Here is a 27,358-nt window from a genome sequence, read left to right on the forward strand (position 1 = left end):
GTGGTGATGGACAGAGTATCTGAATTAAACAGAACACTCCTACCCAGTCAACAGATCAGGGCTTGATCCATCACCGTTTTTAGCTCACTGCACCATCCCAGCTCAGAACCTGGCTACATGCAAATTAGTCTGTCCCTCGCCCAGTGCATCATGGGAACAGGGCCGACCAAACTACCAAGCCAATTCTTATACTGGGAAGGAAACAAGCTTCCGGGGACCGGTTTCTGGCATTACAGCCGTCTTCGGCCCGGCTTGCTTGAATCCTGATGGTGCAGTGAGCAAGGGACTCATGTCTGAGCATACCCTTCCACGCTTATGGTGGACAAAACGATTCAGAAAAGGGTGGTGGTAATGGACAGAGTATCTGAATTAAACAGAACACTCCTACCCAGTCAACAGATCAGGGCTTGATCCATCACCTTTTTTTAGCTCACTGTACCATCCCAGCTCAGAACCTGGCTACATGCAAATTAGTCTGTCCCTGGCCCAGTGCATCATGGGAACAGGGCAGACCAAACTACCAAGCCAATTCTTATACTCGAAAGGAAACAAGCTTCCGGGGACCGGTTTCTGGCATTACAGCCGTCTTTGGCCCTGCTTGCTTGAATCCTGAAGGTGCAGTGAGCAAGGGACTCATGTCTGAGCATACCCTTCCACGCTTATGGTGGACAAAACGATTCAGAAAAGGGGGTGGTGATGGACAGAGTATCTGAATTAAACAGAACACTCCTACCCAGTCAACAGATCAGGGCTTGATCCATCACCGTTTTTTAGCTCACTGCACCATCCCAGCTCAGAACCTGGCTACATGCAAATTAGTCTGTCCCTGGCCCAGTGCATCATGGGAACAGGGCAGACCAAACTACCAAGCCAATTCTTATACTGGAAAGGAAACAAGCTTCCGGGGACCGGTTTCTGGCATTACAGCCGTCTTCGTCCCGGCTTGCTTGAATCCTGATGGTGCAGTGAGCAAGGGACTCATGTCTGAGCATACCCTTCCACGCTTATGGTGGACAAAACGATGCTTATTTAGCATTCCTCTGCTTTAGTTGGCCTCATTGGTAGTCTTGGTAGACTCATCTTTGCCCATTTAACACCGCCCTCTTCTTCCCGACTTTCCACGCAACTGCTGCCCCCGCGACCCCTTCCCGGCTGGTTCCTGCCTCCCAGCTGTTTCTCCCTCCCTCCTCCCCTATTTAATGATGCCCGCTGCACACCCAAGCGAGCAAGTCCCCTGACCTCGGCCAGGCTACTGCTCTCCCAGGCGCGTGGCACCACCTTAGTGCCTCTGCCTCCCGCTCCGGCATGCATCACCATCTCTCACAAGACCAATGTCCGACTGAGCACACAGACCTAATGGAACACCTCCATTTCAAGATCCAGACCAACCTGTCCTCCACAATCCGAGGCACCCTCATCTACAAACCCCCCCAGACCTCGTGCCCCTTTCTCAACTCCATCACAGACATCATCACGCCGCATGCCATTACCTCTACCGACTTCACGCTACTAGGAGACCTCAACTTCCACCTCAACAACGGATTGGACCCCAACTCCGCTGCCCTACTGGATAACCTCCACACGATCGGACTCAAGCAGATCATACCCGAACCAACACACTCAGCTGGGCACATCCTTAATCCCGTTTTCACAGCAGGGAGCTCTGTCACCTTCAGCCACACCTCTGACCTCCCATGGACGGACCCCACTGTGTTCACTTAACATTCATATTCAACATCTCTCGCAAGCGCCCGCATCAGCTCCAATGTAGGCATTAGAACAAGATCTCCGATGGCCAGCTCGCCACCGCCCTCAGCAGCTCTGCTCCCACCACCACAGATGATGACCCCACCACCGTCACCCGCACGCTACACAACTGGATCACCAACTGCGCCAACACCATCATCCCCCTCAAGAAAACATCTAAACGCACTCCAAGAAAGCCAGCTGGGTTTCCACCAAACTTCGAGACTCCAGACGCACCTACAGGCGACTCGAAAAACTGTGGAGAAACTCCAAAACCATGACTGAGCTCAACAACTTCAATACAGCTACCGCGGCCTACCACAAGCTCATCAGACTCTCCAGGAAGGAAGCACTTCAAGATAGAATTGCCACCAATGCCCACAACTCTTCGGCATCATCAAAGGGTTCATCCAAGACCACTGACATTCCACCCTCCCAGGAACTCTGTGACATACTCAGTGCTTTCTTCCATCACAAAATCAAGACCATCGACGACAACTTTGATGTCAACAACCCCCAGGAGGAACCTCCTCTCATTGGTGAGAGAGGGGTCTTCTTAAAAAATGAGAATTTCGTCTTTCTGTGCACCTCTCTTTAGACTTCGGGGACATTATGATGTCTTCAAGGTGTACTCCTCCAATTGTTTGACCATTCCACTACAAGGGGACCAAGAATATTCCCTTACAAAATACCCTTTCTCTCTTCTTTGTTTTTTGATAATGAAGAGCACCCATTTCTGGGCCCCCATGGACCTCTGCCCCACTACGTCTACCGCAAAGTCACAGACTTCATCGCCCCCAAACTTCAACGCATCATTAACTGATCCTTCGAGACCACCTCCTTCCCAGATGACTGGAAACATGCAGAGATTAATCCTCTCCTGAAAAAACCTTCTGCGGACCCCACCAACCTCAAGAATTTCAGACCGATCTCCCTACTCCCTTATCCAGCCAAAGTCATGGAAAAAACGGTCAACAGCCAACTCTCCCACTTAAATAAAGAGAACAACATCCTCGACCCCTCTCAATCAGGTTTCAGGAAGAACCACAGCACCGAAACCACACTCCTCGCCGCAACAGATGACATCCGCGCCCTCCTCGACAGAAGAGAGACCGCGGCCCTCATCCTCCTCGACCTCTCCGCAGCCGTCGACACTGTCTCGCACCACACCCGAGCCCTCAGACTCCACGACGCAGGAATCCGGAACAAGGCCCTCAACTGGATCCGCTCTTTCCTCTCCGGCAGAACGCAAGGAGTCAGACTCCCTCCATTCCTCCCAGAACCGACTCCAAGCACCTGCGGATTCTCACAGGGATCATCCATTAGCCCGACCCTGTTCAACAGCTACATGGCCCGCTTGCAGCCATGAGCACAGGGACTCAACATCACATCATAAGCAGACGACATCCAACTCATCCTCTCCCTATCCAACAAACTCAAAACCGCCTAACTCAACTTTCAAGCTGAAATGGCAGCTGTCGCCAGATGGATGAGGGCAGCTGCTTTCAACTCAACACTGATAAAACAGAGATACTCATCATGGGCTCACACCCCACTGCCTGGACCCCACATTGACTCCCCGTCGAGAAGAGAATCACCTTCAAGCTCCTTACCCATGCACACACGGCCCTACACAACGCCGGACCCGCCAACCTGAACAACCGCCTCGTGGTCCATGCACCCCAGCGCTCTCTCAGCTCGGCCCCACCCTCTCTCCCAACTGTACCTCTAATCAAGAAAAGCAGAACAGGGGGGGCTCCCTCTCCCTCCTCGTGGCCAAGGCATGGGACTCCATCCCTTTTCAACTCCGACAGACTACATTGCTCCCCAAATGATATGTTTAGCACCCATAAACTCTTAAACACACTTAAATGATGTCATGAATGATGTCCCCTACCATGTCATGAGTGATGTATTATGTGAAGTCATAAGCAGTGCATTGCGGTGGCGTAATTTATAGTTAGCTCAGGTAACTACAACAGCTAAAATTCACTGGTTTTGTACGACTGAAATCTGAGCCTAACTATAATGTCCCGGGAGCATTGTTTTTTTCAGTTTTTTTACTTCAATTTCCTAACTACAATGTCCTTGTAATCTTTGGTATTTTACGTGAATTTCTATTTTTTCGCTATTAGTCGCGTTTGCAGAGTTGTGGAGAAAGGGGACCACCGCAAGACGCCTAGGGGGTCAGGCTATTTTTACCCTGCCCGTTTCCTTTAAAAAAAATAATTTTTGGACTCGCCTCAAGCCAAGTCCCAAGATGGCTGCTAACACTTTCTGGTTTGAAGTGGTGGCAGCTAATCAGATCTCAAGATCTCAAGATCGGGAGGAATTGCGGATCCCCTGTGTCCCTATGAATATTTTGGATTTTCCTCAATATTTCAAAAACTACTGAATGGATTTACACCAAATGACAAAAAGACACTTCCCTGAACCAACATCTACCTTTCTGCTAAATTTGATGTAATTCTGTTCATCAGTTCTATCTATAGCCATGTCTAAAGTTCCTATGGAAATGAAAATGTAATTTAGATGCCCGCCTTTTTCTCAGACCCCACTTGATGGATCACGCCGAAACTTTCAAGACAGCAACGGGAGTGAGTAGCATACTAGTTTTTAAAATTGCGTGAGGATTTGCCAAAGTTATTGCCAAATGAAAAAACGCTCCTCCTATGAAAACTACATCCTAACTATAACTACCTTCTGGCGACCGCCAGTAAATAATATATATATATATATATTTATATATATATACACACATTGTTTCCAAGGGTGCCCTGTGCTTGGAGGCCACTCCATAAAGATTAGTTTCACCAAACATTTATTTTTGCAGACAGCTTCCCAACCAAAGTCTTTTCATAAAGAATCCCCGACGTGTTTTGAGACAGCTTGTCTCTTCATCATGGGGAAAAGCACTCAAAGCACGGCTGCGCCTTACAATCCATTTTAAGTTCCTGTTTAGCATGCCCCTCGCAGGTGAGTATCCTTATCAGCATGCTGGGATTTGTAGTGCTGTTAATTTCGCCCCCAGAGGTTGCCCTGCATTGGTCTATTTTTCCGCTTTTTTGGATCTATTTTAAACCCTCCAGTGGGCCTTTGTCATAACGGGCGCTGCGGAAGGACGAATAGGTCCAAGGAGGAACCAGACTGCAACACTCGGTCTCTTTCTCTGCCAGGCGACCCATGAAGCTTTTTACAAGACAAAACTGATCAAGCTTGAGGGAATCCCCCTCTAACAGTTATAGCGCCTTAGTGTGCGCTTCACTTAGCCTAAAGATAACACAACCACTATAATTTAATTTTTATTATTTAATCTGCACATTTTGCACATATTAAAACGGTCCTGAGGAAAGCCAGTATAAAATCTATAAGGCACTGGCTGAAACATGTAGACTACACTAGACGCTGGAGGTCATAATTAGCACTCCAATTAACGTCTACTTGCCTTGTATCCGCTAACAGAGGCCCAGTTCATTAAAATATTTGACCCTCGGGTACTGGGACCAGCTGTATAGCTTTTGAACTTCACCCTTCTCACCCAACTCACTGCACACTCAGCAACATTCCAGCTCCGCAGTCACCTGGCGTTGAAGCACACCCGGGGCACATTCGGTGCCACTGCGGTGGGCCCGATGATGAAGCATGCCACCGACTAGGTCGGTGGGTGAGGGCTTTATAAGGAAAACAACGTTTCTCCTTATTTGACGTACTGCTCTCAGTCTCCTACTTCTCTTAACCTTAGCTAGTCCTTATTGATACATACATTTCAATTAAAGTAATCTTCATACCGCATTTCATACCAGTACAGTTCTGACAGGCAGACCTGTTATTCCTTCACACGGGCGGTGCATCCTCTCACGGCTGGGCTGCCGTGTTGTACCATTGTTTCCAAGGGTGCCCTGTGCTTAGAGGACGCCATTCCATAAAGATTAGTTGCACTAAACATTTATTTTTGCAGACAGCTTCCCAACCAAAGTCTTTTCATAAAGAATCCCCGAAGCGTTTCGAGACAGCTTGTCTCTTCATCATGGGGAAAAGCACTCAAAGCACGGCTGTGCATTACAATCCATTTAAAGTTCCTGTTTAGCATGCCCCTCGCAGGGGAGTATCCTTATCAGCATGCTGGGATTTGTAGTGCTGTTAATTTCGCCTCCAGTGGTTGCCGTGAATTGGTCTATTTTTCCGCTTTTTCGGATCCATTTTAAACCCTCCAGTGGGCTTTTGTTGGAAAGGTGTCTGTTAATTAAAGGAATCTTCATGCCGCATTTCATGCCAGTACAGTTCTGACAGGCAGACCCGTTATTCCTTCACACGGGCAGTGCATCCTCCCACGGCCGGGCTGCCGTGTTGTACCATTGTTTCCAAGGGTGCCCTGTGCTTGGAGGACAAATCCCAACGCTCTAAATAGATCAGATACATATAAATTAAATATGTTCTATTCCCTACAGTAAAAATTATCGAAGGAAAAGTGGCTCGCACCTGGAGTCATTCAGAAACCTATGAGGGTTCGGACCTCTCGACCGGTATGCGCCAAGGTGGTCGACTGAGGGTAAATACTGTGTTATTATGTGCGGTGTGGGATCACTCATACTCAAAGCCTTTCTCTAATGGCTTCTTTAGCAGGAAGGATGACAATTATGTGTTTTTTTTATGTCTATCTCAGTTGTGAAGATTACGTTTGTCCAATGCAGTGGCTTAAAAATTTGTGATGCCCTGAAGAAATTCCCTAAATGTGAATGGCAATGAAACATGTCGGCAAGTGGAGGGTGGCTAGATAGGTAGTAGACATTCTCACTTTTTTAGAGCCCACAACCAACACGAAAGCGACAGAATAAAGCTAAGTTCTGTGTTGTTTGTGGTTTTTATATGTTTGTTTTTGACACGATCTATGTTGTTCGTGGTTTCTATACACTGCACATTCTCACAAACACTGTTTTGTTTGCTTTTGGACACATTTCTTGTTTTGGAGCTTGATGGTGCCAATGATGAGATCAGGGCAATCCTGGTTAGTACCTGCCAGGTTCCCGTTGGTGGTGCGCCCGTGAGGCGCCATCTCGCTCACACACACTTTTTTCTACCTATCTGAGTTTGGCACATAGGTGTGTGTTATTTGTTGTCTCACAACTGTTATTTTTTCAAGGGATTGGGCATATTCTTTTAAGTATGGATGTACCTCCTACCTCACTAATTAAAATAGAGGAGTTATTTGCAAAAGTTTTGCAAGATATGGTACAACATTAAGTGGTTAATTTACGGATGCCTTTGTGGTCTAGGTCATTTTGTGTGAATACATATATTGAGTGGAGGGCGACCTATGACCCCTGTTCCCTCTAAGCTCCTCGTTGTTAGTTATATTGGTGGAAGTCTGCCCAAAGACTTTTAAGTAATTAGCTTTTAAAAAATATGAGGGTTATATTAGCAATATCTGGGCATTAAACCACTGAGGTCTGCGAAGCAGGGCCGAGGTCCTCTGGGGGCCGAAAATTAGAATGATTTACAAATTTGATTGGACAAGGGAGAATTTTCTCCCATTGGCCATTTCAGGTTTCTGAACACAAAGCTGGATTCAAGAACACAAAGCTTTTCGATTAGCTGACCACAACTTCAAGGAAAAATTATGTATCTCTATTATGGGAAACTGGAACTCTGTCTCCACGCCCTGCCTGAAACAAAATAAGTCAAAAGGCACAGGAAGGTCATCCCCTGACCCCGTGGTGAAAGTTGAGTGAAGGAACCCGCATGATTACGGTGTAAAAAAACTGATTGTGCCATGATGTTTAGAGACCCCGTTATCTTGGTTCGTTCTCCCAAGTGCAAGCACGAGATTAATGAACAATAAACGATGGACCACAAACTTTCAGCAAGGTTCTAACCCACAGCAAGCTTCATGGGCCTGTCTTTACCTTTACCTGCGTTTCTTTCGGTGGCAGCCATAACAGCAATTTAAGTATGTTTTCTACTGTGACTATATACATGTTTTATTAATGGGTTATTCCGTTATATATATATATATATATATATATATATATATATATATATATATATATATATCCACACACACACACACATATATATCCACACACACACACACACATACACACACACACACACATCACAAATATATACACATACACCGAAACAACCCATTAACAAAAACGTTATTATATGTTCATACACACACATACATATAAATACATGAAATGGTGGAAATGTTAATAATGTTTCTAGAAGTCTATTGCAGTATACTATTACACACTAAATATATAAAAAATCAAATAGTTAATGTGCTCGCACACTTTATTTCCTCCATATCATAATTTATGGACAATATGGTGTACATTTTTCTTTAAAGAGGCACTTACCAATGCATGTTCTCCCATCTGAGAGCAGGGCATATTTCTGATGGCAACCACAAACAGGGCCACTTTCCGTGTCATCACAGGTGTGCTGACAGCCTCCATTTCCATAGTTACATGTTACTAGTTATGTACCAAAGGAAAGAATAACACAAACAATTATAATTAATACAATTAGTTGCTGTGGTTTCAAACTACATCAATATTCAAAGAACCATTTTGAGATGACTTAAGGTCGATCCTAAACCTGCTTTCTGAATAACTGAAAATATAAATGATGACATCATATTTTATATAGCTAATGCATGAAACAAAGGGAAAAAAATAGCTTGGTGGTAATCTTTCACTCTCAAAAATTGCCTACATTTGTTTCGATTATCATCAGTCAACACCTTTCACATCATTTTCATGCCACCGACCCTGAAGAGACTATCCGAATCTTGTGTATTTATACAGCTTACAGAGGAAAATGAATGGCTTGATTCTTTAACATTTTTAGCAGTAACAAAGGACGACAGCCCTCTGACCAATTTCTTAATTTACTCAAATCCTAGATGGTGAGTTATACATTTAGAGTTAGCTTCCAGAAGATAAATAAGATATGCTAAAGGTTTTAGAGACATTTGTGTGCAGTAATTAATAGAGAAAAAATAGTTAATGTCATAGAGAAATGATCTACACATAAGTAAGATCCCGTCTGCAGCTGTGATAACCATTCCAACAGTAGCAGTGAAGATATTGCCACAACTGAAAAAAAGCTGTTGCTACAGGGCTAGGAACAGGATGGACAGAAAAATGAGAACCAGGATAGCCAGGAAGACTAGAACCATGCATGGTGGAATAGAACTACGAGGACAAGGAACAGGAGGACTAGGGCCAGAAGGATCAGGATCAGATTCCATAAGACTAGAAAGACTAGGAGCATGAGGATTACAGCCAGTTGGACCAACCAACCAGAATAAGCAAGGAAGATGAGGGGGGTCATCACCATGGATACCAGGAGGACCAGAGTCATAACAATTAGGATTAGAAGGATCAGAACGAAAAGGACCTAATTAGGTGGACCAAGACGAGTTGATGCAGGACCAAGACGACTGGGGTCAGGACAAGGGGGATCAGATGGCCCAAACCAGGAAGACCAGGAGTGTGAGAACTAGGTGAACCAGGACAACAGAGCCACAGGGAGAAGGACCCAGAAGACCAGTAGTATCAGGGTGGGGATGATCGATCAATAGTACCAGGAGGCCTAGGAAGAGACAATACAAAAAGGGCTAGGAGAAAGGCCAGAAAGACCAGAATCAGAAAGGACTAGAGCAGGTGCACCAGATTCCAGAAACCAGTAAGAGGGTGACCAGAGATAGTCAGACAAGTGTCATCATCAGGACCAGAATAACCCAGAAAAAGAGGACTTGAAACATGGCCATGCAGAGAACCAACACCAGAAGGCATAGAAGGACCAGTAGAAGAAAGAAAATCAGTAACAAGAGGAAACCAATGTGATTCTAGGCCACATGTATTTGGAAATACCGTTTGTAAATGGCTCTTACTTAAGTTTCTTATGCTGTCAACCCTTAGAAACTCCCACTTTTTCAGGCGTCTTATAGAAAAGGTAAGTATTTGTTGAAAACGGGGGGGCGTGGCCAAGCAGCATGGCCGACAGGACGTGAGCTCTGCCAGCTCCCGTCCTGCGGACCCGTAAAATCCTGTATGTGATCCTGCCCAGGCTCCGGTGAATAGCCCTGACAGTCCGGAGGAATCCCTGAAGCTGCGGGGAACACCCCTGCCGATTTTCGGCCGGCGAGAGTGGCGGTTGTGACCGCGGAGCAACTCCGGTGATCCGGTGCGGCCGCCGAGCCTACGCGAGGCCGCGGTCGGGGCCTGGTCGGCCGGGGGAGGCCGTATCCTGACGTACTGCGGAGGGCCTGCAGAGCGGTCACTGAGCTTGTCCCGGGTCTGGACCTTGACCCGAGGGACGACGCCGTGTGCGAGGGCGTGTTGAGCGGCGCTGGACCGAGGGACGCCCCGGGAGGAGACTCAGCCCTGGAGAAACAGACCGCGGCTCCCGAGTACAGGTCAGGGGGCCCCGGACCCGTGTGGGAGCCCTGAAGTGTGCTTGCCCGGCTGTGCCGCTGCCTACCTGGGGGACGGTCGGTTCTCCTGGACTGGAGGAGCGACGAGAGAGCCGAGGACCAGTGCGTGCCCCTCCCCCCATCGGGCCGCCATCTTGAGGTCGGCCGTCGGGCTGGGGAGGCGGTGAGTGTCCGGCGGAGCCTGCTGATCGCGGTCCCGGCAGAAACTGTGTGCCAGGGGGGTCGGAGCAGGCTGAGGGCCCAGGAAGGCACAGGCGAGTGGAGCAGACGGGGCAGGCACCAACATTAAGCCCCTGACAGTCTGTGTGGGGCCGTCCTGGTTCCGCCGGGCCTTCCTGCCTCCTGAAGTGCGGGGAGGAGGGGGCGAGGACCCCCATTGACTCTTGGAGGAGGCCCCGGGCCACTGGAGGTCATATCGATTGAGGGGTGCAGGCTGGACTCCTGATTGCAGCGCCGGAGCAGAGCGCCTTGGGGGGCCCCCCTCCTACCTGACCACTGGCTGGGTGATCGGGGCATAAGAACTAAGCCGCCCGCACGGGCCGGGTGTGGAGCATAGAGGGGCCTGCTTCCTGTGGGGCTCGATTGGACGAAGGGACGCGGAGCCGCCCCCGCTGGAGGCCACAGGGGCCCACGACGAGATCGCGCCGCCCGCTGGTGGGGTGTAGTTGCCGGGAACCCCCTTGCCGGTGCCAGAAGCTTCCTGACGGTGCCCGCGGTCCCTGCGGCCTGCCTGTGACGGGAGTGTTGGGAGAGTGGGGTCGCCCAGCTGACTACACAAGGGTGAGAGCTCGAGCGCGACTCCCTGCGGAATTGCCACCGGCTGGGTGGAGGCGGAGGTGGACTTGTTGCTACTCTACAGGCGGGCCATCCCCGCACTAGGATCATCCTGAGGATGCGTAAAGACAGGGCGTCCCGCTCGTCGCAGGCCAATACGATCACCCAGTACACCACGCAAAGGCTGCCGCCCCAGAGGATTACACGCCAATCGGGCCAGGATGAGGAGCCCGGGGACTCCGGTGAGCCCTCCCTTGCGGAACTCCTAAAGGCTATTCAGGACTCCCACTCAGCGCTCGAGAGGCAAATTGAAACAGTCTCCATCAACGTCAATCTCCTGCGAACGGACCTCCGTAAGGTGGCGGACAAAGTTACAGACGCGGAGGCTAACATCGAGCAGCTACAGGGGGAGGTAGCCTCTCTCCGGAAGACGGTCACACAACTTACGGCTACGACTGGTGCCCTGGAACGGAGAGCTGAGGACGCAGAAGGGAGGGCGCGTCGCAGCAACATTAGAGTCCTGGGAGTCCCGGAGAGGCTGGAGACCCTGAACGCTTCCTGGAAGCATGGATTAGGGCGAAGTTGTGCCCACAGGGTCTCTCAGAAGTCTTTGTTATCGAGAGAGCTCATCGAGCCCTGGTTCCCCCGCCACAACCGGGGGCCCCGCCGCGAGCTCTGATTGCCAAGATATTGAATTATCGGGATCGAGACTGCATCCTGCGAGCAGCAAGGGAGAACCCGGACATGGCCATTGAAAATAGCCGGATTTGAATATATCCAGACTATACCCACCAGGTTCAGGAGATGAGGAAATCCTTTCTGGGGGTTAAGCAGAAGCTCCGGGCGATGCAGTTACAATATATGTTGCTATATCCTGCCAAACTTAAGGTGCTGGCTCAGGGTAAGGCGCACTTCTTTGAATCGCCGGAGGAAGTTTGGGAATGGCTGGAGGTTCGGGGAGATGGGGTTCCACCGGGGGCCCGTGGTGGGTCCAACGAGACTTGGGGGAGCCGTCCCCAGCGGCAGCGGAGGCCCCGAGGCGGACGGAGACGACGCTCCACGTCGGAGCACACGGAAGAACCTAGAATCACGGTGGGGCCTGATGGCGGAATGCTCCTGGAGCTCCTGCTGCAGGGGGCTGAGGCGGAGTCTCAAGATCCGCTGGAACCTGCGGAACTCCTGGTCCCGGACACGATACCAGCTGCGGTGAGGGACATGGCACCGTCGGACCTGGTGATTCAGGAGACTGGGGGAGCTGGGGCCCTGGAGGTGAATGGCCCACCCTGAGGTGATGTAGAAGCCCTATGTACTTTGTCATTGGATGGCTGCGGCGGCTCTCGGGGTGGAGGGGGTATAGGTGGACACTGGTGAGACATTGTACCCGGAGCCACCAGACTTTACATAATGGGGAGAAACGGAGGCCAGTAGATTTGCAATGTGGGTACTGATTGCTTTTTGGGAGGCGAGGGCGCTATTGTCGGACTTGGTCCTGCATGGTCGACTACGGCTGGGCCGGAGCCGGGCGTACATCATGTGAGCATTGGGTCTTGCGGGGAGATGGGGGGGGGGGGGTGTATGCAGTTTGTTGTTGTGTGGGTGTGTGATGGGTTGTGAGGGGTGTGTGGGGAGGCTGTGCACGTCCTGGCACCAGCGGGGAAGGGTGGGTTGACAGGTTGGGTTGTTGTCATTATCCTGCTCGAGGGTGGGGGGAGGGGGAAGTGTTCTGCAAATGTTGCAACGTTGAGGGGGGGGGTGGATGGGGGGGTACTGTTTAAAAATGTTGGTATAGGCATCATGTGTATCACTGTTCAGGCCCCTAGGAGGCGGTATTTTGGCGGCAGACTACATGGCCCGGCGGGGCACCTACTGAAAAAATGGGATACAAATTCTTAACGTGGAATGTGCGTGGGTTGGGCACTTGTACCAAACGTTATAGGGTCCTGTCCTTCCTCCGGAGGCATGCCATCTCGATTGCGTGTTTACAAGAAACACACCTGAATGAGGAGGGGGCGCAAAAGCTGGCTAAAAAATGGCGGGGTCAGGTCTTTCACTCTTCCTTTTCGACATATGCGCGTGGGGTCTTGATTTGGGTGGCACCCGGGTCCCCCTTGCAGTACAGTATGCAGAGGCGGACATCGAGGGCAGATACCTGCTGCTGAGAGTGAAGTTGAATGGCAGGGACCTTACACTCCTTAATACTTACGCACCCAACGTAGACGATGCAACCTTCTACCCACAAATGCAGGACGTCTTAGTGTCGGACGTGGACAGCCCTCTCCTGTGGTTCGGGGACTTTAATTGTGTCTTGGACCCGGTCCTAGACAGACATCCTCCCCGTGCGGGGACGAAACCTCGCATGACGGCAAGACTGCGCGAGTTCATGGCGAACTTGGGAGCGGTGGATGTGTGGCGTCAGAGTCACCCGTCGCAGAAACTGTACACCTGCTACACTCCTACACACGACACCCATAGCAGACTAGATAGGGTCCTCGCCGCGAATATAGACGCGTCGTATTCCCTAAAGGTCACCCATCTGGCCCGCTTCCTGTCTGATCACTCCCCGGTGTTGTGCGCTACGCAGGACATCGACCAGCCCTGCCGCCCCCGTACATGGCGGATGCCTGCGGACTTACTGCAGGACCCATTGGGTAGGGATCATGTGCAGACTACACTCACTAACTACGTAGACCTCAACTGGGAGGGGGACGACGTGCCTCTGTCAACGAGGTGGGTCGCACTGAAGGCGGTGGTGCGAGGGGAATGCATGGCTCTTACTTATGGGGTCCGCCGTCAGCTGACCCGCGAACTGAGGGAGGCTGAAGACACCCTGCGGACTCGCCAGGCCTCACCAGATCCTGGGGAAGCGGAACTGGCCCTGGAGCGGGAAGCCCAGGAGCAAGTCCACGATATCCTTACGCGCCTCGACAGATACACGCTGGGTCAATTCAGACAGCGACTCCACAGGGAAGGGGACAAATCCGGCCGATTGTTGACCTGGATATTGAGGAAAGAATCGGCACCGGTTCGGATACTGGCCCTGAGGGGCCCTGACGGGAACATGGTGCATTCGGAGTCCGGTATTTTGCGGATTCTCAAATCCCACCTGCAGCAGGTGTATACAGCAGATCCGCTGGTCACGGAAGCATCCTATCAGTCTTACCTCCGTGAAGTGGCCCTTCCGGCCCTCCCGAGCGAAGCGGCGGAAGAATTAGATGGGGCTTTGACCCTCCACGAAGTACGGGTGGCTATGGCCAGCCTACCGACGGCGAAATCCCCAGGAGGAGACAGGTTTCCTTCCGAGTTCTACCACGCATTCGGAGACGTCCTCGGCCCCCTCCTCCTCCAGGTCTTTCTTACAGCGCTGGAGGATGGAGCTCTCCCGCCCACGATGTACCAGGGCGAGATCTGCATGATCCTAAAGCCGGGCGGTGATGGTTGTGACCCCGCGGCATACCGCCCTATCACAATGATTAATACGGATGTCAGGATCCTAACCAAACTCTTAGCCGCTCGGTTGGCACCGCACATGGCCCAGTTGGTCCACCAGGACCAGTGTGGGTTTATCCCCGGACGCAACACCGCGATGAATCTGCGACGTTTTACCCATATTATGCATGAGGTACGCGGCAGAGAAGATCCCCAGGTCCTGGTTTCGATAGATTTGGCCAAGGCATTTGACACGGTTAGCTGGGGATACCTATCAGAGGTCCTTCAGCAGGTGGGATTGGGGCCCGTGTTTCGCAAATGGATCCAGATACTGTATCGGGCGCCTCGGCCAGAGTCAGACTTGGGGCCGCACGCTCGGAGGACTGGGCGTTGGAGAGAGGCACCCGTCAGGGATGCCCCCTCTCGCCGCTCCTGTTCGCCTTGGCGATTGAGCCATTGGCGGTGGAGGTCCGCACCACAATGGACCAATGGGGGATCAAAGTGGGGAGTAACATCCACACGGTGTCCTTGTATGCGGACGACGCTCTGTTTTATTTAACGTCTCCGCAGGACGCGTTACCAGCTTTGCTACAGCTGCTGGACCGTTTGGCGCAGCTTCGGGCCTGCGTATCAATGCAGGGAAGTCCCTGATCTTCCCCCTGGCGGGTTGCAATGTGGATGCGCGCGGGGACTTGCCACACCTGGGTCTGCGGTGGGAACTGGAGGCCTTCCGCTATTTGGGGATACAGGTGGCGTCGTCGGATGAACAATTGCTGGCCCGCAATGCGGACAGGGTAGTGCACTCCCTACAACAATCAGTGGCATTCTGGAACACGTTGCCTCTCTCCCTGATGGGACGTCTGGCAGTGGCGAAAATGGTGATGCTGCCGCGGGTACTGTATGTGTTACAGAATTGGCTGTGCCCACTTCCCCCGCGGATGTTCCGCACGCTTAACACTCTCCTTACGTCTCTACTCTGGGCGGGCAGGCGTAGTAGAGTTGCCTTGCACACGGTGGTCAGCAGCTGGGAGGAGGGGGGGTTGGAGGCACCGAGATTCGACCTCTACTACTATGCAGCTCAGCTGTTGCCAGCTGCCAGGTGGTTCGCGGATGCGGACACCTGGGAACTTCGGCTCCTTGCGGGTAGTGCAGATGAAAGAGCGGTACAGATGGCCCTGATGCGCGGCAGGGGCGCGGATGCGACGCTGCCATATATAGTGCGCCACACCGCAGCCATTTGGCAGCGCGTTGTGGAAAAAATCCTACGGAGGGCCCCCTTTCACAGAGAGCTGCCGATATGGATCATGGCCCCGGTGGCGGACATGGAGGTACACATGCCTTTCCATGACTGGAGAGCGGGTGGGTGCGAGCTGTTGGCAGATCTCTACCCAGACGATACGTTCCTATCTTTCGAACGGGCGACAGAGACGTTCGGACTCGGGGAAGGACAGTTCCTACACTACAGGGGCCTCCATGCAATGGCACGAGACACTTGGCCGCAATTCCCTGATGCGCCCCCTGTGTCCCATACCCTCAATATTATCCTATCCTGTGGTAGGGGCAGGAGGCTGGTAACACTATTGTACTCAGCCATGCGGCAGGACTCCACGCCACCGGTTCCTCCGACATGGGCGGCCTGGGAGGCTGACCTGGGGGTTGCCTTAGACCCAACACAGAGCAAACGCATTGGTACACTCACCCGGAAGGTGTCGTGCAACGCACGGTTCAAATTGACACACTTTAACTTCTTACACCGAACGTATGTGACTCCGGTTGCTTTGAAGCGTATTGCCCCGGATGTGGCGCGCCGGGGGCCTCCTTTCTTCATCTAGCATGGGACTGCCCACTGGTTTACGCCTTCTGGCAGTCGGTGGTGGCGCACATTTGCAGAGTTACTGCACTCCGGTTGGAACTGACCCCCCTTCACTGCTTGTTAGCCTTGGTCCCCAAGCCCAGGAAGTGTACTCTGCCCTACAAGATGTTACAGCTACTTCTAGTACTGGCGAGGAGGAGGGTGGCCATCACGTGGATGGGACAGAGGGCCCCGGAGATGTCACATTGGCTCAGGGATGTGGGGGAATGGTCCCTGGCGGAGGAAACCTTTATGCAGACTGTCCGTAGAGATGTGAAACTGCAGGACGACCTGCTTGCGTGGAGAATGATGCGAGTGCTGGGTGAGGCAGCCGAAGATTCCGATGGTACGAGTGCGGAGTTGTTCACCCCTGGGGATACAGAGTCTGAGGATGAGGACGGTGAGGACGGTGGAGAGGGTGGGGGAGACCGGTGAGTTGGAGGAGTGTCTGACCGCACACGCACATGTAGGTTACAACTGGGAAGTATTGTGTTTTGTATCTCAAGGCGTCATTCCTAATGTACGTGCCGACCACTGCTATGCCTGCCAATAGGAGTGCCATAATGAGGTGAACGACCTGTGTACACATGTTTTAGTCATGAATGCCGAAGTTTTGGGGGGAGGGGTTCCTTTGGGGAGTTGGGGGGTAACCTGTATTAAAGAAACTCGAAAGAAAAGCAGATCAGAATATCCTGCCGTGCAGTCACAGGGCTAGGTTCAGGACCTGGCTTCTATGCTACCAGCTACCGCCGCCCGGCCCTCGGGTTGTGGGCTGATGGGCCGTGTATACAGAAAAATGTTCTATGACATAATGTTGTTGATTTCCTGTGGCTGTTGACGCAACTGTTATATGCTATCATTGTCTGCACCAAAAATAAAGTTTTTAAAAAAAATAAAAAATAAAAGTATTTGTTGAAAACACAAAGCTTGCAAAGTGGATAAAAAGTCACTGTGACCTCGGAGTGATAAAAGACTCCCTCTTGCGCTACCACTATAGTCTGAGGTTGGATTAGAGGATAGAGGGACTGAAACTTGGCAGAAGAGTCCAAGGGGAATTGGTAAACAGGAGTGTGGTCTGTGAAGGATGGCTGGGTGTTGAGGTGACAGACTTGATTGCATCCTTGTTTTGGATACTTCTGCGTGGAGCCAACACCATTGCTACAGCTGTAAGAGTCATCTTGACGCATAAAGTCTGTGTCTGATCTACACCCGGAAAATGACATTTGAAAGTAAATCACCATAAATCAGTACTGAGACCTTAGGCAGTGAATCAACATTCCCTTTGTGGAAAATTAGTATACAATTGAACTGTGAAATGATATATCGTAGGGCACAAGAATGGAGGTACCAAAACATCTCTGTTTATTCAGTGTTTTACTTCCTACACTATTTGTTTTACAGTCACTCATTAAAATATCTGTCATTTTTTTTGACCTGTGTCCCCGATACCTATATGGTTTTCTCTGATTTACTGGGAATAATCCTTCATATTCCAATGACATTCAAATTCAATTATAGTCGCATTCCTTTGCTTGTAAAGTAAACATGAGTTGGCCATAAGGTATGAATTAGCAAACTCTTCCAGATCCTTTCCTTTATATTCTTTCTCAGGAAAATCTTGAAAAGCAAAACACTACTATTAGTTTTGAAGGATTGGATGCCCCATTTTAGCATCTTATATCACTCTTACATGCCTCAAAAAGTTCTGAAGGCAGCGGTGGAGTTGTTAATTACCCTGAGTTTTACCTTGGAAGAGATCTGGATACAATCATGAATTCACCACCCAACAAGGCCCCAGGACAAGATGGGCTCCCTATGGACATATATAAATCAGTCCCAGAACTGTGGGCCCCATTATTATGCAACAATTTTACCGGCACTGGCCTCCCTGACTCATGGCACACTGCCATGATTGTGTCTATTTTTAATAAGAGCAACTGGCAGTCTCCAACATCACCATGCTGAATTCTGCGGTAAAAATTGCAGGGGAGGTGGTTTTGCAGCGCATCATGTCCAGGATCATGGAGACAAACACACTGTCGGAGGTGCAATATGGTTTCAGAGGGGCTGGGTATGGTGGAGCAATGCTTAAACTTGCACTTGCTTATTAGCAAGTGCACCGTCACAAATCAGGGCTCCATCTGCCTAGCCTTCATAGATCCGTTGGGAGCCTTTAACAGCATGGTAACTGTGGCCCTTGCTGGAGACTATAGGGGTGGACTTAGGGCTTGGCCTTTCACTTCGATCACTCAGTGTCCGTAAGATATGGCCCTGCTGGTAGCACACCAGTAGCTTCCCGCTGGAGAAGGGTGTAAGTCAAGGGTGTGTATTGGCCCCTATAATATTCTTACTGTACATTAATGGCCTTCAGGATGCACTTTCTGCTTGTGCTGCAGATGTACCTTACAAAGGTAAGCAAAAAGTTCTGGCGTTACTCTATGTGGATGACGTGGTCTTATTGGGGAGAACACACATGAGTCTTAATATCCTTTTTCAGGAATTTGCTAACTTGATGGAATCCTTGGGCTCAGTCCCAAATCGTTCTAACACCTTTACTATGTTTCTGTGGCCCCAAATATGTGAAGAAGACGACCTTGTTTCTACAGGATCACCATGTTGCTCCTACCCAGGACTTTTCTTACCTGGGACTGCTTTTTGATCCTAGGGTTAACTGGGGTACCTGTAGTTACAAAACTTCTCAAAGGTTTGCTAATGCTGCTGGTTATATTTACAACCTAGCCTCACGTATTGGCAAAAAGCCTGCTGTCCCCATATTGGAGGCTTTTAGGAGAATATGTCTACCTATCATCCCATATGGGGCTGGTATCTGGGGATACTCTAACATCCCCACCCTCCAGACGGAAGAGAATAAGATTCTGCAAAGTATCCTAGGAGTACCGCTGGTCTGCACCAGCTATATTGTCCATCAGGAGCTGTGGTTGAGCATGTTGAAGACCCATTAACTTGGCCCCTTTGGTGTTATGTTGTAATATTTGGGCAAACTCACACGCAGGTTTTAATTGGAATGTGATCTCTGACCACCAGCCTGCAATAGAATTCTGGCCCTACCTTGATTGCAATATGTCAAGCATGAATTGTCTAGTCTGCTCTTCCCGTCTTCTATCACTAAGGCTGATATTAACTGGGTCAAACAAGTATTTTACACCAGGAAAATGCAGCTCAGAAAGGAAGGGGTATTCGCTAAAACCTCAGTAAGGGAGTATGGGTTTCGGCAGACCACCCCCAATCTGGAGCCATATCTGTCATTGGTGAATGTCATCTGAGACAGAGTCCTTTTAAGCAGATTTGGCATTGTAAGGTGCCATTTGAGCTTCCCTTTGGACCAGTTTGACCCAATAATGTTTTAATGTTTCCCTATGATGAGTCCTCATCACAAAGTTGGCTCCATTTCACCTTCTTCTGTAAGTTTTACTTTATATACTCCAAAACGATTTTAATTCCCTTAATCGAAGCTTGCAGCATTAGAAGATGTGCTGAGGCCCTATTGCACAAGTTACTTACCTTCGGTAACAATATATCTGTAAGAAGCATTAGTTAGTTATAGATTCCTTACCTTAGAATTACCCCAAGGGGTCAGACTGGATATGGAAAGTTTTTTCGTCAGCAGTACCTCTGCGTGTCGGAAGGTGGCGTTGGCCAGCTCTGGGTCCGTCGTCGGCGTCGTGGTTGCCGGGATGACGTCGCGGCCGCTACTCCCCCTCGCGTGCTGATGTCAGTTCTGTACACGACTTTCTGCGCCAGAAACGCAGAGCCATACAAGACACTGACCACTGGGGCACAAAACCAGGGCCGTGAAAGGATGTCCTTAACCCTAGAAATCAGTTCGCAGAATGGGGAGGATGGGTGGGGCGGTAAGTAATCTATAACTAACTAATTTTTCTTACAGATTTATCGTTACTGTAGGTAAATAACTTGCATCTGAAAGAAACACATTAGTTATAGATTCCTTACCTTAGAATAGATAACCCAGCAATACCAACCCCGTTGGTGGGTCTTCAAACTAAAGATCACACCAGAAAATCCTGGAGAACAGAACAGCCAAAGAAGCCGTCTCTCCAGACTTGGCTGTCCAGGCAGTAGTGCTTGGAGAACATGTGCAGTGATTCCCACGTGGCTGCCTGACAGATGTCATTTAGAGGCACTACCCTTCCCAAGGCAGTAGTGGCTGCTGTCGTCCAGGTGGGATGAGCACGTAGCCCGACTGGAGGCTCCTTTTTAGCTAGAAAGTAACAAGCCTTAATACACAAGACAACCCACCTAGAAATGGTGCATTTGTGTACGGCTCGACCCTTCTTTGCACACACGTAGCCAACAAAAAGTTGATCATCCACCCGGAACTGTTATGTGTTGTCCAGATAGATGGAGAGCGCACGTTTTGGGTCCAGACGGTGGAGACTCTCTTCTTCCTTTGAAGGATGCGGAGGCGGAAAGAAGGTGGGCAAAGTAATGGTCTGCCCGATGTGAAAGGCAGTGACCACCTTAGAAAGAAAGGATGGACGGGTCCTGAGAACCACCTTGTCGGGATGAACCAACAAGAAAGGAGGTTTCGAAGAAAGGGCCTAGAGCTCACTCATCCTTCTAGCAGAGGTGATGGCTACCAGAAAAGCAGTCTTAAGAGTTAAGAGACGTTGTGAAGCAGCTCAAAGGGAGCACACATCAAATAGGTGAGCACAAGATTCAAGTCCCACTGAGGCTTAACAAAAGGGATTGGAGGAAAAAGATGTGTTAAGCCTTTTAAGAAACGGTTACCTACCGCCGGGGACTTGAAAAGAGAAGGCTGATCTGGCAGCTGAAGGAAGGCAGATATGGCCGAAAGGTAGCCGTTGACAGTACCCAGAGCAGAGCCCTACTGGGCCAAAGAGAGAAGGAACAAAAGTACTTCAGAGAGAGGGGCAGAAAGGGGATCTACAGCCTTTGCTGTGCACCATGCCACAATGTATTCTACCTGCAGGCGTATACCATCTTAGTGGAGGGATGCCTAACTGCCAAGATTACACCACAGACTTCAGGAGGCAGGTCGAAAGATGTCAACTGCTGCCGCTCATTCTCCACGCAAGGAGGTGTAGACTGAACAGGTTTGGGTGGAGGACCGTCCCTTGCTGCTGCGACAGAAGATCCTCCCGAAGAGGCAGTCAGATTGGAGGATTGATGGCCATCTTGACCAGCTCGGGATACCAGACTCTTCGTGCCCAAACTGGGGCCACAAGAATGACTTGGGCCCGGTTGCGCCTGATCTTCTTCAGCACTCGGGGCAGAAGTGGTATAGGTGGAAAGGCATCCAACAGACCGCAACGAAAAGCGTCGCCGAGCGAGTGCCGCCTTGGAAATTCCAACGCACAGAATGGCTGACATTGCGCGTTCTCTTCGGTGGCAAATAGATTAAACCAAGGCTCTCCCCACTGTTGAAAGAGACCTTGCACCACCTCTGTGTGAAGACGACATTCGTGATCCATCATGCACCTACGACTGAGTTTGTCTGCCCTGTGGTTCAGAGAACCTGCCAGGTGTTGATCCACCAAGGAAATGCCTTGATGTTCCAGCCATGTACAGAGGCAGAGGGCCTCCTGACATAGGGTCCACAACCCCACCCGCCCTGTTTGTTGCAATAACACATGGCGGTGGTGTTGTAAATGAACACCTGCACTACTCTTCCCCAGACAGAGGGAAGGAATGCCTTCAGTGCAAGACGAATAGCCCGGAGATACAGAAGGTTGATGTGAAGCCTGGACACCGCCGGAGAACAGAGGCCTCTGATCTCCACCTCTCCCATGTGGCTACCTCATCTCAGTAGGGAGGCATCCATCACCACAGTGTGGTCATGTTGGGGAAGGGAGAGGGATCTGCCATTGACCAAATCCTGGTTCGTAAGCCACCACTGCAGTTGTCGAGTAGTGCCCTTCGAGATCTGGACGCAGTCAGACAGATTCCCCTGATGCTGCGCCCACTGGAACTTCAGGTCCCATTGTAGAGCCTGCATATGCCATATGGCATGATCTATCAGCAGGATTCAGGAGGCCATTAGGCCCAGCAGCCTCAGAGTCATTCTGACCAAAACCCAGGCCAGAGGCTGAAAGATCTGAATTATAGCCCGAATATCTCGGACTCGCTGTTCGGGAGGATAGACCAGAAACCACGTTGTGTCCAGAACCGCTCCGATGAAGCGGAGCCTCTGAGGGAATCAGGTGTGACTTCGGCACATTGACAAAGAACCCCAGCATATGCAGGAGGTAAGCCACAGTCTGGAGTGGGAGACGACTGCCTAGGGCGAGCCCGCTTCAAAAGCCAGTTGTCGAGATAGGGGAAGACTGATACCCCTGATCTGCGACCACCGCCATCCCTTTCGTGAACACCCGAGGGGCGCTGGTAAGGCCAAAGGGGAGCACGGTAAACTGAACATGCTCGTGGCCTACCGTGAACCGCATGTAACACCAGTGGACTGGCAGGATGGGGATGTGAAAATAAGCGTCCTGCAAGTCTAACGCTACCATCCAGTCTTGCGGGTCGAGGGCAGATAAGACCTGAGCAAGGGTCATCATTTTGAACTTCTCCCTCCCGAGGAAGCGATTGACGTCCCTGAGATCCAAGATAGGACGCAGGCCCTTATCCTTCTTGAGAACCAGAAAGTAGTGGGAATAACAACCACAACCTACTTCTGGGACAGTAATGCGCTCGATGGCTCCCTTGGCCAAGAGAGCCGCAACTTCCTGCTGGAGAAGGGCCAGATGATCCTCCGACATGCGGTAGTATCGCAGTGGCATAGCTGGAGGGGCAGCCTCGGAGGGGAGGGAGTAGCCCCTTCAGACTATTTGCAAAACCCACCTGTCCGAAGTGATGGTGCACCAGTGGGGGAGGTGATGGCGAATCCTGCCGCCCACTGGCGTTTGATGAGCGTGAAAGGTCGTATTAGGAGGGTTTGGAGGCTGCTGCAGGGGGGGTTGGTGGACGGGCCTGCCCGCGGGCCCCCGGAATCTCGCCATTTTTTTCCACGTCCCTGGCCGCGCGAAGGCTGGGTAACTTGTTGCAGCCTTTGGCCCTGGGTGGGACGTGGCGGGCACCCCTTCCGTAGCCACAAAGGGCGCTAAAAGTAGACCTGGCCATAGCCCTAGAGCGTGGTCTGCCTTGTCACCAAAAAGGCAGCGGCCATCAAAGGGCATGTCCATCAGGGTGTTTTGGACATCCCCCGAAAAGCCAGTGGCCCTCATCCAGGCGTAGCGGCGAAGCGTTACCGACGTTGAAATGGTCCTGCCCAGAGAGTCGGCAGTGTCCAACCCACAAAATATTGTAAACTTTGCTGCATCTCTCCGGGCAGCGACAGCCTGAGAGAGCACTGTCCGGGCCTCATCCAGACACTGAGGCAGCACTTGCACCACCGTATCCCACACAGAGTGCGAATAACGGCCCAGGAGACATGCAGTGTTTACGGACCGCAGTCCTAAGCTGGCGGAAGAGAACATTTTCTTGCCAAGATGGTCCAGCTTCTTCGATTCCCTTTCCGGTCGATCGGTGAAGAAGGCGCTTTTGGAGGTGGAGGCTTGGACCACCAAGTTCTAGGGGGTGTGGTGTTGGGAGAGGAAGGTGGGGTCACCCGGAGCCGGACGGTGGCGTCGGGTGACCATCCTGTCCAAGGGAGCCCCTGTGTTGGGCTAGGACCACGTGCCCAAAAGGACGTCTCTGAGGGCCTCATTAAACGGCAACAGGGGCTCCGAAGAGCTTGCGGCCAGTTGAAGCACTTCAGTCAGGAGGTTAGTCCTGACGCCACCATAGGAAGCACTAGGTTGAGAGCCTCGTCCGCCCTACACAACACCACAGTGTATGATGCTCTCTTCCCCATAGCCATAGTAGGAGGAGACAACATGCCAATGTTGGGTGAAGTGTCAAGACCACTGGCATCCCCCAGGTCCTCTCTCCAGTCCAGCTCAGTATCAAGCTGGTCACTTAAACAGTCACCTGACCCCTCCCAGTCCTCCTCATCCTCCTCTGGCTGCCAAACAGGCTGTAAATGAAACACAGGGACAAAAGTACCCATGAGCGCCGAATCAAGCGACGGCCAATGTCCGTCTGGCTAGTCGACCAGCACCAAGCGCGGTAGTGGTGCCAAAGGAAGCAGCGCCAGTTTAGGTGTAGTGAGGTCAACCGGCGCCGATCCGGATCCAGGCCTGGATCCAAGGGGGGCCTGCAGCACCGGAGCCAGTGGCGGCAAAGACCTAGGCCCCCCCAATCGAGTACGCGGGGCTCGAAGACATGCCGGCGGGTCGGTACACCCAAAGATGGCCTGCATCGCTTCGTTGAACATACGAAGCTGGGCCGGAGTCGCTCCGGGTCGCAAAAAGGAAGGGAAGCTCGGAATTGACCCGTCGGGCTCCGCGCGTGGAGCACCACCCATGGGCCTTGTCGCATAGGCCGTCCGACGAGAAGTCGAAGAACGACGATGCTTCTTCGATCGCTTATGCTTCGACTTACTCGACCACAAGTGCAAAGACTTTGATGACTTGGAAATGGCTAAGTCTCTGTGACTGGCTGGTCCCTCGACCTCCCTCTCGACCGGGACATCGAACGGCGCGGAGAAGACTATCGGCATTCAAGCAGCTTTCTGGACCGCTTCCGCAAAGCCTTCGGCATCAACAACCGACACTCGGAGCATGACTTGGGGTCGTGGTCGCGCTCCAGGCAAAAGAGGCACACGCTGTGCGGATCCGTAACTGACATCAGCCGGTTACATTAACTGCAGGCCTTAAACCCGGGAATCCCACGTGCACCTGCTTGGAGTCGAAGACTCGAAACAAGACGTCGAGAAAAGTCGAGAAAAAATTACTGAGGTTCCGTTCTTCCCGGATCTGCGCTGGCTGGCACGGAAAAAGAAATAACGGACGTCAGCACACGAGGGCAGAATCTGAGTAGCTGCCTCAACATCATCCCGGTGACCGCGATGCCGACGAGGGACGTGGAGCCGACGGACGCCACCTTAATAAGCGCAGAGGTACTGCTGATGAAAAAACTTTCCAGTTCCAGTCTGACGCCTGGGGGTAATTCTAAGGTAAGGAATCTATAACTAAGGTGTTTCTTTCAGATGTATATGAATGGGCTAAATTACCCCCAAGTTTGTACTTGCATTTGTTCTTTTTGAAAGTATGCTATTGCCAAGAGAAAACAATTGTAGTTAGCTAGAGTTGCCTATGCATTCATAGTGGGGCTTTGAGCCCCATGCAGGACTTCCTTACTGTGTTCACTGGTGACATGGATTGTTGTTTTTTAAATGTGCGTTTGTTGTCTGTTTTGCATTATAATTAGTTTATCTCCTGTTTTTGGTCTTACATTATTGTGGAGACCATGAGATATGTTTTTAATGATGTTTCTATGTCTGAACTGTGCTTTTATGGCTGTGTTTTACTGATGAAATAAAGTATTATCTGATGAGCTCTCAGGAAAATCGTCTGTGTCCTTAAGAAGGAAGAGGCAAAGGTCATCTCTGGTGCATAGCCTGAAAGGTTATCCTTTCCCGTATGAGGATAACCTCCTTTTATACCCTTGAAGATTCCTATTTGGGAGAAAGGAGAAGCAGTGGTCATCTCTGGCAAGGAGCATCTATGTTCCCCTCCTGCAATATCTTTCTTTCTCCTTTATATAGCGTGAAGTGCAAAAAGATTCAGGGGGGTCTCATTCTCTAAGATTGGCCCTAACATCCCCAAGATTCTGACTGGGTTATTAGCTGTAAGAGCTTTTCCTCACTGCACCTACTTAAAAGCCTGAATCTTACCTGTCTGCAGTCCTGGTGGTTTACTTGCATAGTACCGTGGTGCCCCTAAGCCATCCCTTGTGCAGCCTGGATTGGAATCGGGCTGGTCTTCCTCTACAGCCTTCACACACTGCTGTCTTGCCTGTGAGTGTTGACCAGAACGCAGTTCTGGGTTGTTAAACCGAATCCCTCAGCAGTGTCTGCTCTTGCGTTCCTCTGTAACACTGCTCTCTATGTGCAATACCTCACCCTGGTGTTTTGCCTTTACCAGGTAAGCCTCTTGTCGGACAGTACCCGTTTAAACACCCAGGAGGCAATCAAGCCAGAAGTCGACTCGTGTCATGAAAGGTCTCCTGGTTTCCTTGAGTGGTTCCCAAGAAGGACTGAATTATGACATACAACTAAAGAGCAACCTTATTTTTCCTGGCATCCATGCCATGTGCTAGGAAATTGGTAAAATGCTGCCTGGCGCTGAAGCTGCCACAGAAGAGAAGGCGTTGTCACCACCTATGTGAAAGCTCTAATCTCCCCATGGAGGCTGCAACATTTGAAGACGAACATCTGCTGGTGATTCAGCCTGGAAGCTGCTGAAACCAAGCACTCATCTGCACCCAGTCAGGAAGGCTGCACCTGCCAAAGGTCAACACTCTCTATATAGGCCTACTGTTCTAATCTCCACTAAGTAGCCCTTGTGCCGAGTGAATCTGCCTTTGTGATTCTGCATCATTGAGGAGGGAGGGTGTCAGAATGCACCCACCAATGTTGCAAGAGCCACATCTTCACTGACCTGGTAGAACATGGACTAGCGAGATGACTGAGAGACTGAACACACAGAAGCAAATCTGTTAAGGACCATAGACTTTGCCTGTGTAATAATGTAGTAGCGCAAACAGTTGAACTAATCTATGCATCAGCCAGTTAATCAATGACTGTGCCCAAACTTCATTTGAGTGTCAGTAGACATCAGGAGAACTCCTGGAGCTCGGAGAATGAACTATAGGGGGTGTGGCACTTTACTTGAGATTTTTAGATTGGAATACAACTCAGTTACTGTATTCCTTTTTTAACTTTGCAGTGTTCAATTTTCTGTGAGATTAAAGAGCTTTCCATATTCCAATGCGCGCATAAGGCTAAATAATACATTAATGTGTCTGTTGGCTGACTGTTGAGTTTTGAGCTCTGGTGCTCTGAGAGCTTTCGCTCATAAATAGGGCCATTGTATAATATTAAATAAGGACTTACATTTAAATAATTAATGTAAATGTTTTCTTAATATTCCTAAAAGCTGTGCACGTACAATGTGTTTGTGATTACAGTAGTAATAATCACAATAAAAACGGTGTACAGACAAAATATCGAC

General features: G+C 50.6%; 1 protein-coding gene across 2 annotated transcripts in view; it reads right to left on the reverse strand.

Moving 5' to 3' along the window:
• Window positions 1-27,358, reverse strand: part of SCUBE1 (signal peptide, CUB domain and EGF like domain containing 1) — a 1,931,683-nt gene that overhangs the window by 1,337,192 nt on the left and 567,133 nt on the right. For both annotated transcript variants that reach the window (XM_086922270.1, XM_086922262.1), the window contains exon 6: window positions 8,109-8,225. In XM_086922270.1, coding sequence (XP_086778396.1) covers window positions 8,109-8,225 — 117 coding nt within the window. The remainder of the gene's footprint in view (window positions 1-8,108; window positions 8,226-27,358) is intronic.

Source organism: Lissotriton vulgaris, chromosome 1_1 (genome assembly GCF_964263255.1).
Source record: "Lissotriton vulgaris chromosome 1_1, aLisVul1.2, whole genome shotgun sequence".
Classification (NCBI taxonomy): Eukaryota; Metazoa; Chordata; class Amphibia; order Caudata; family Salamandridae; genus Lissotriton; species Lissotriton vulgaris.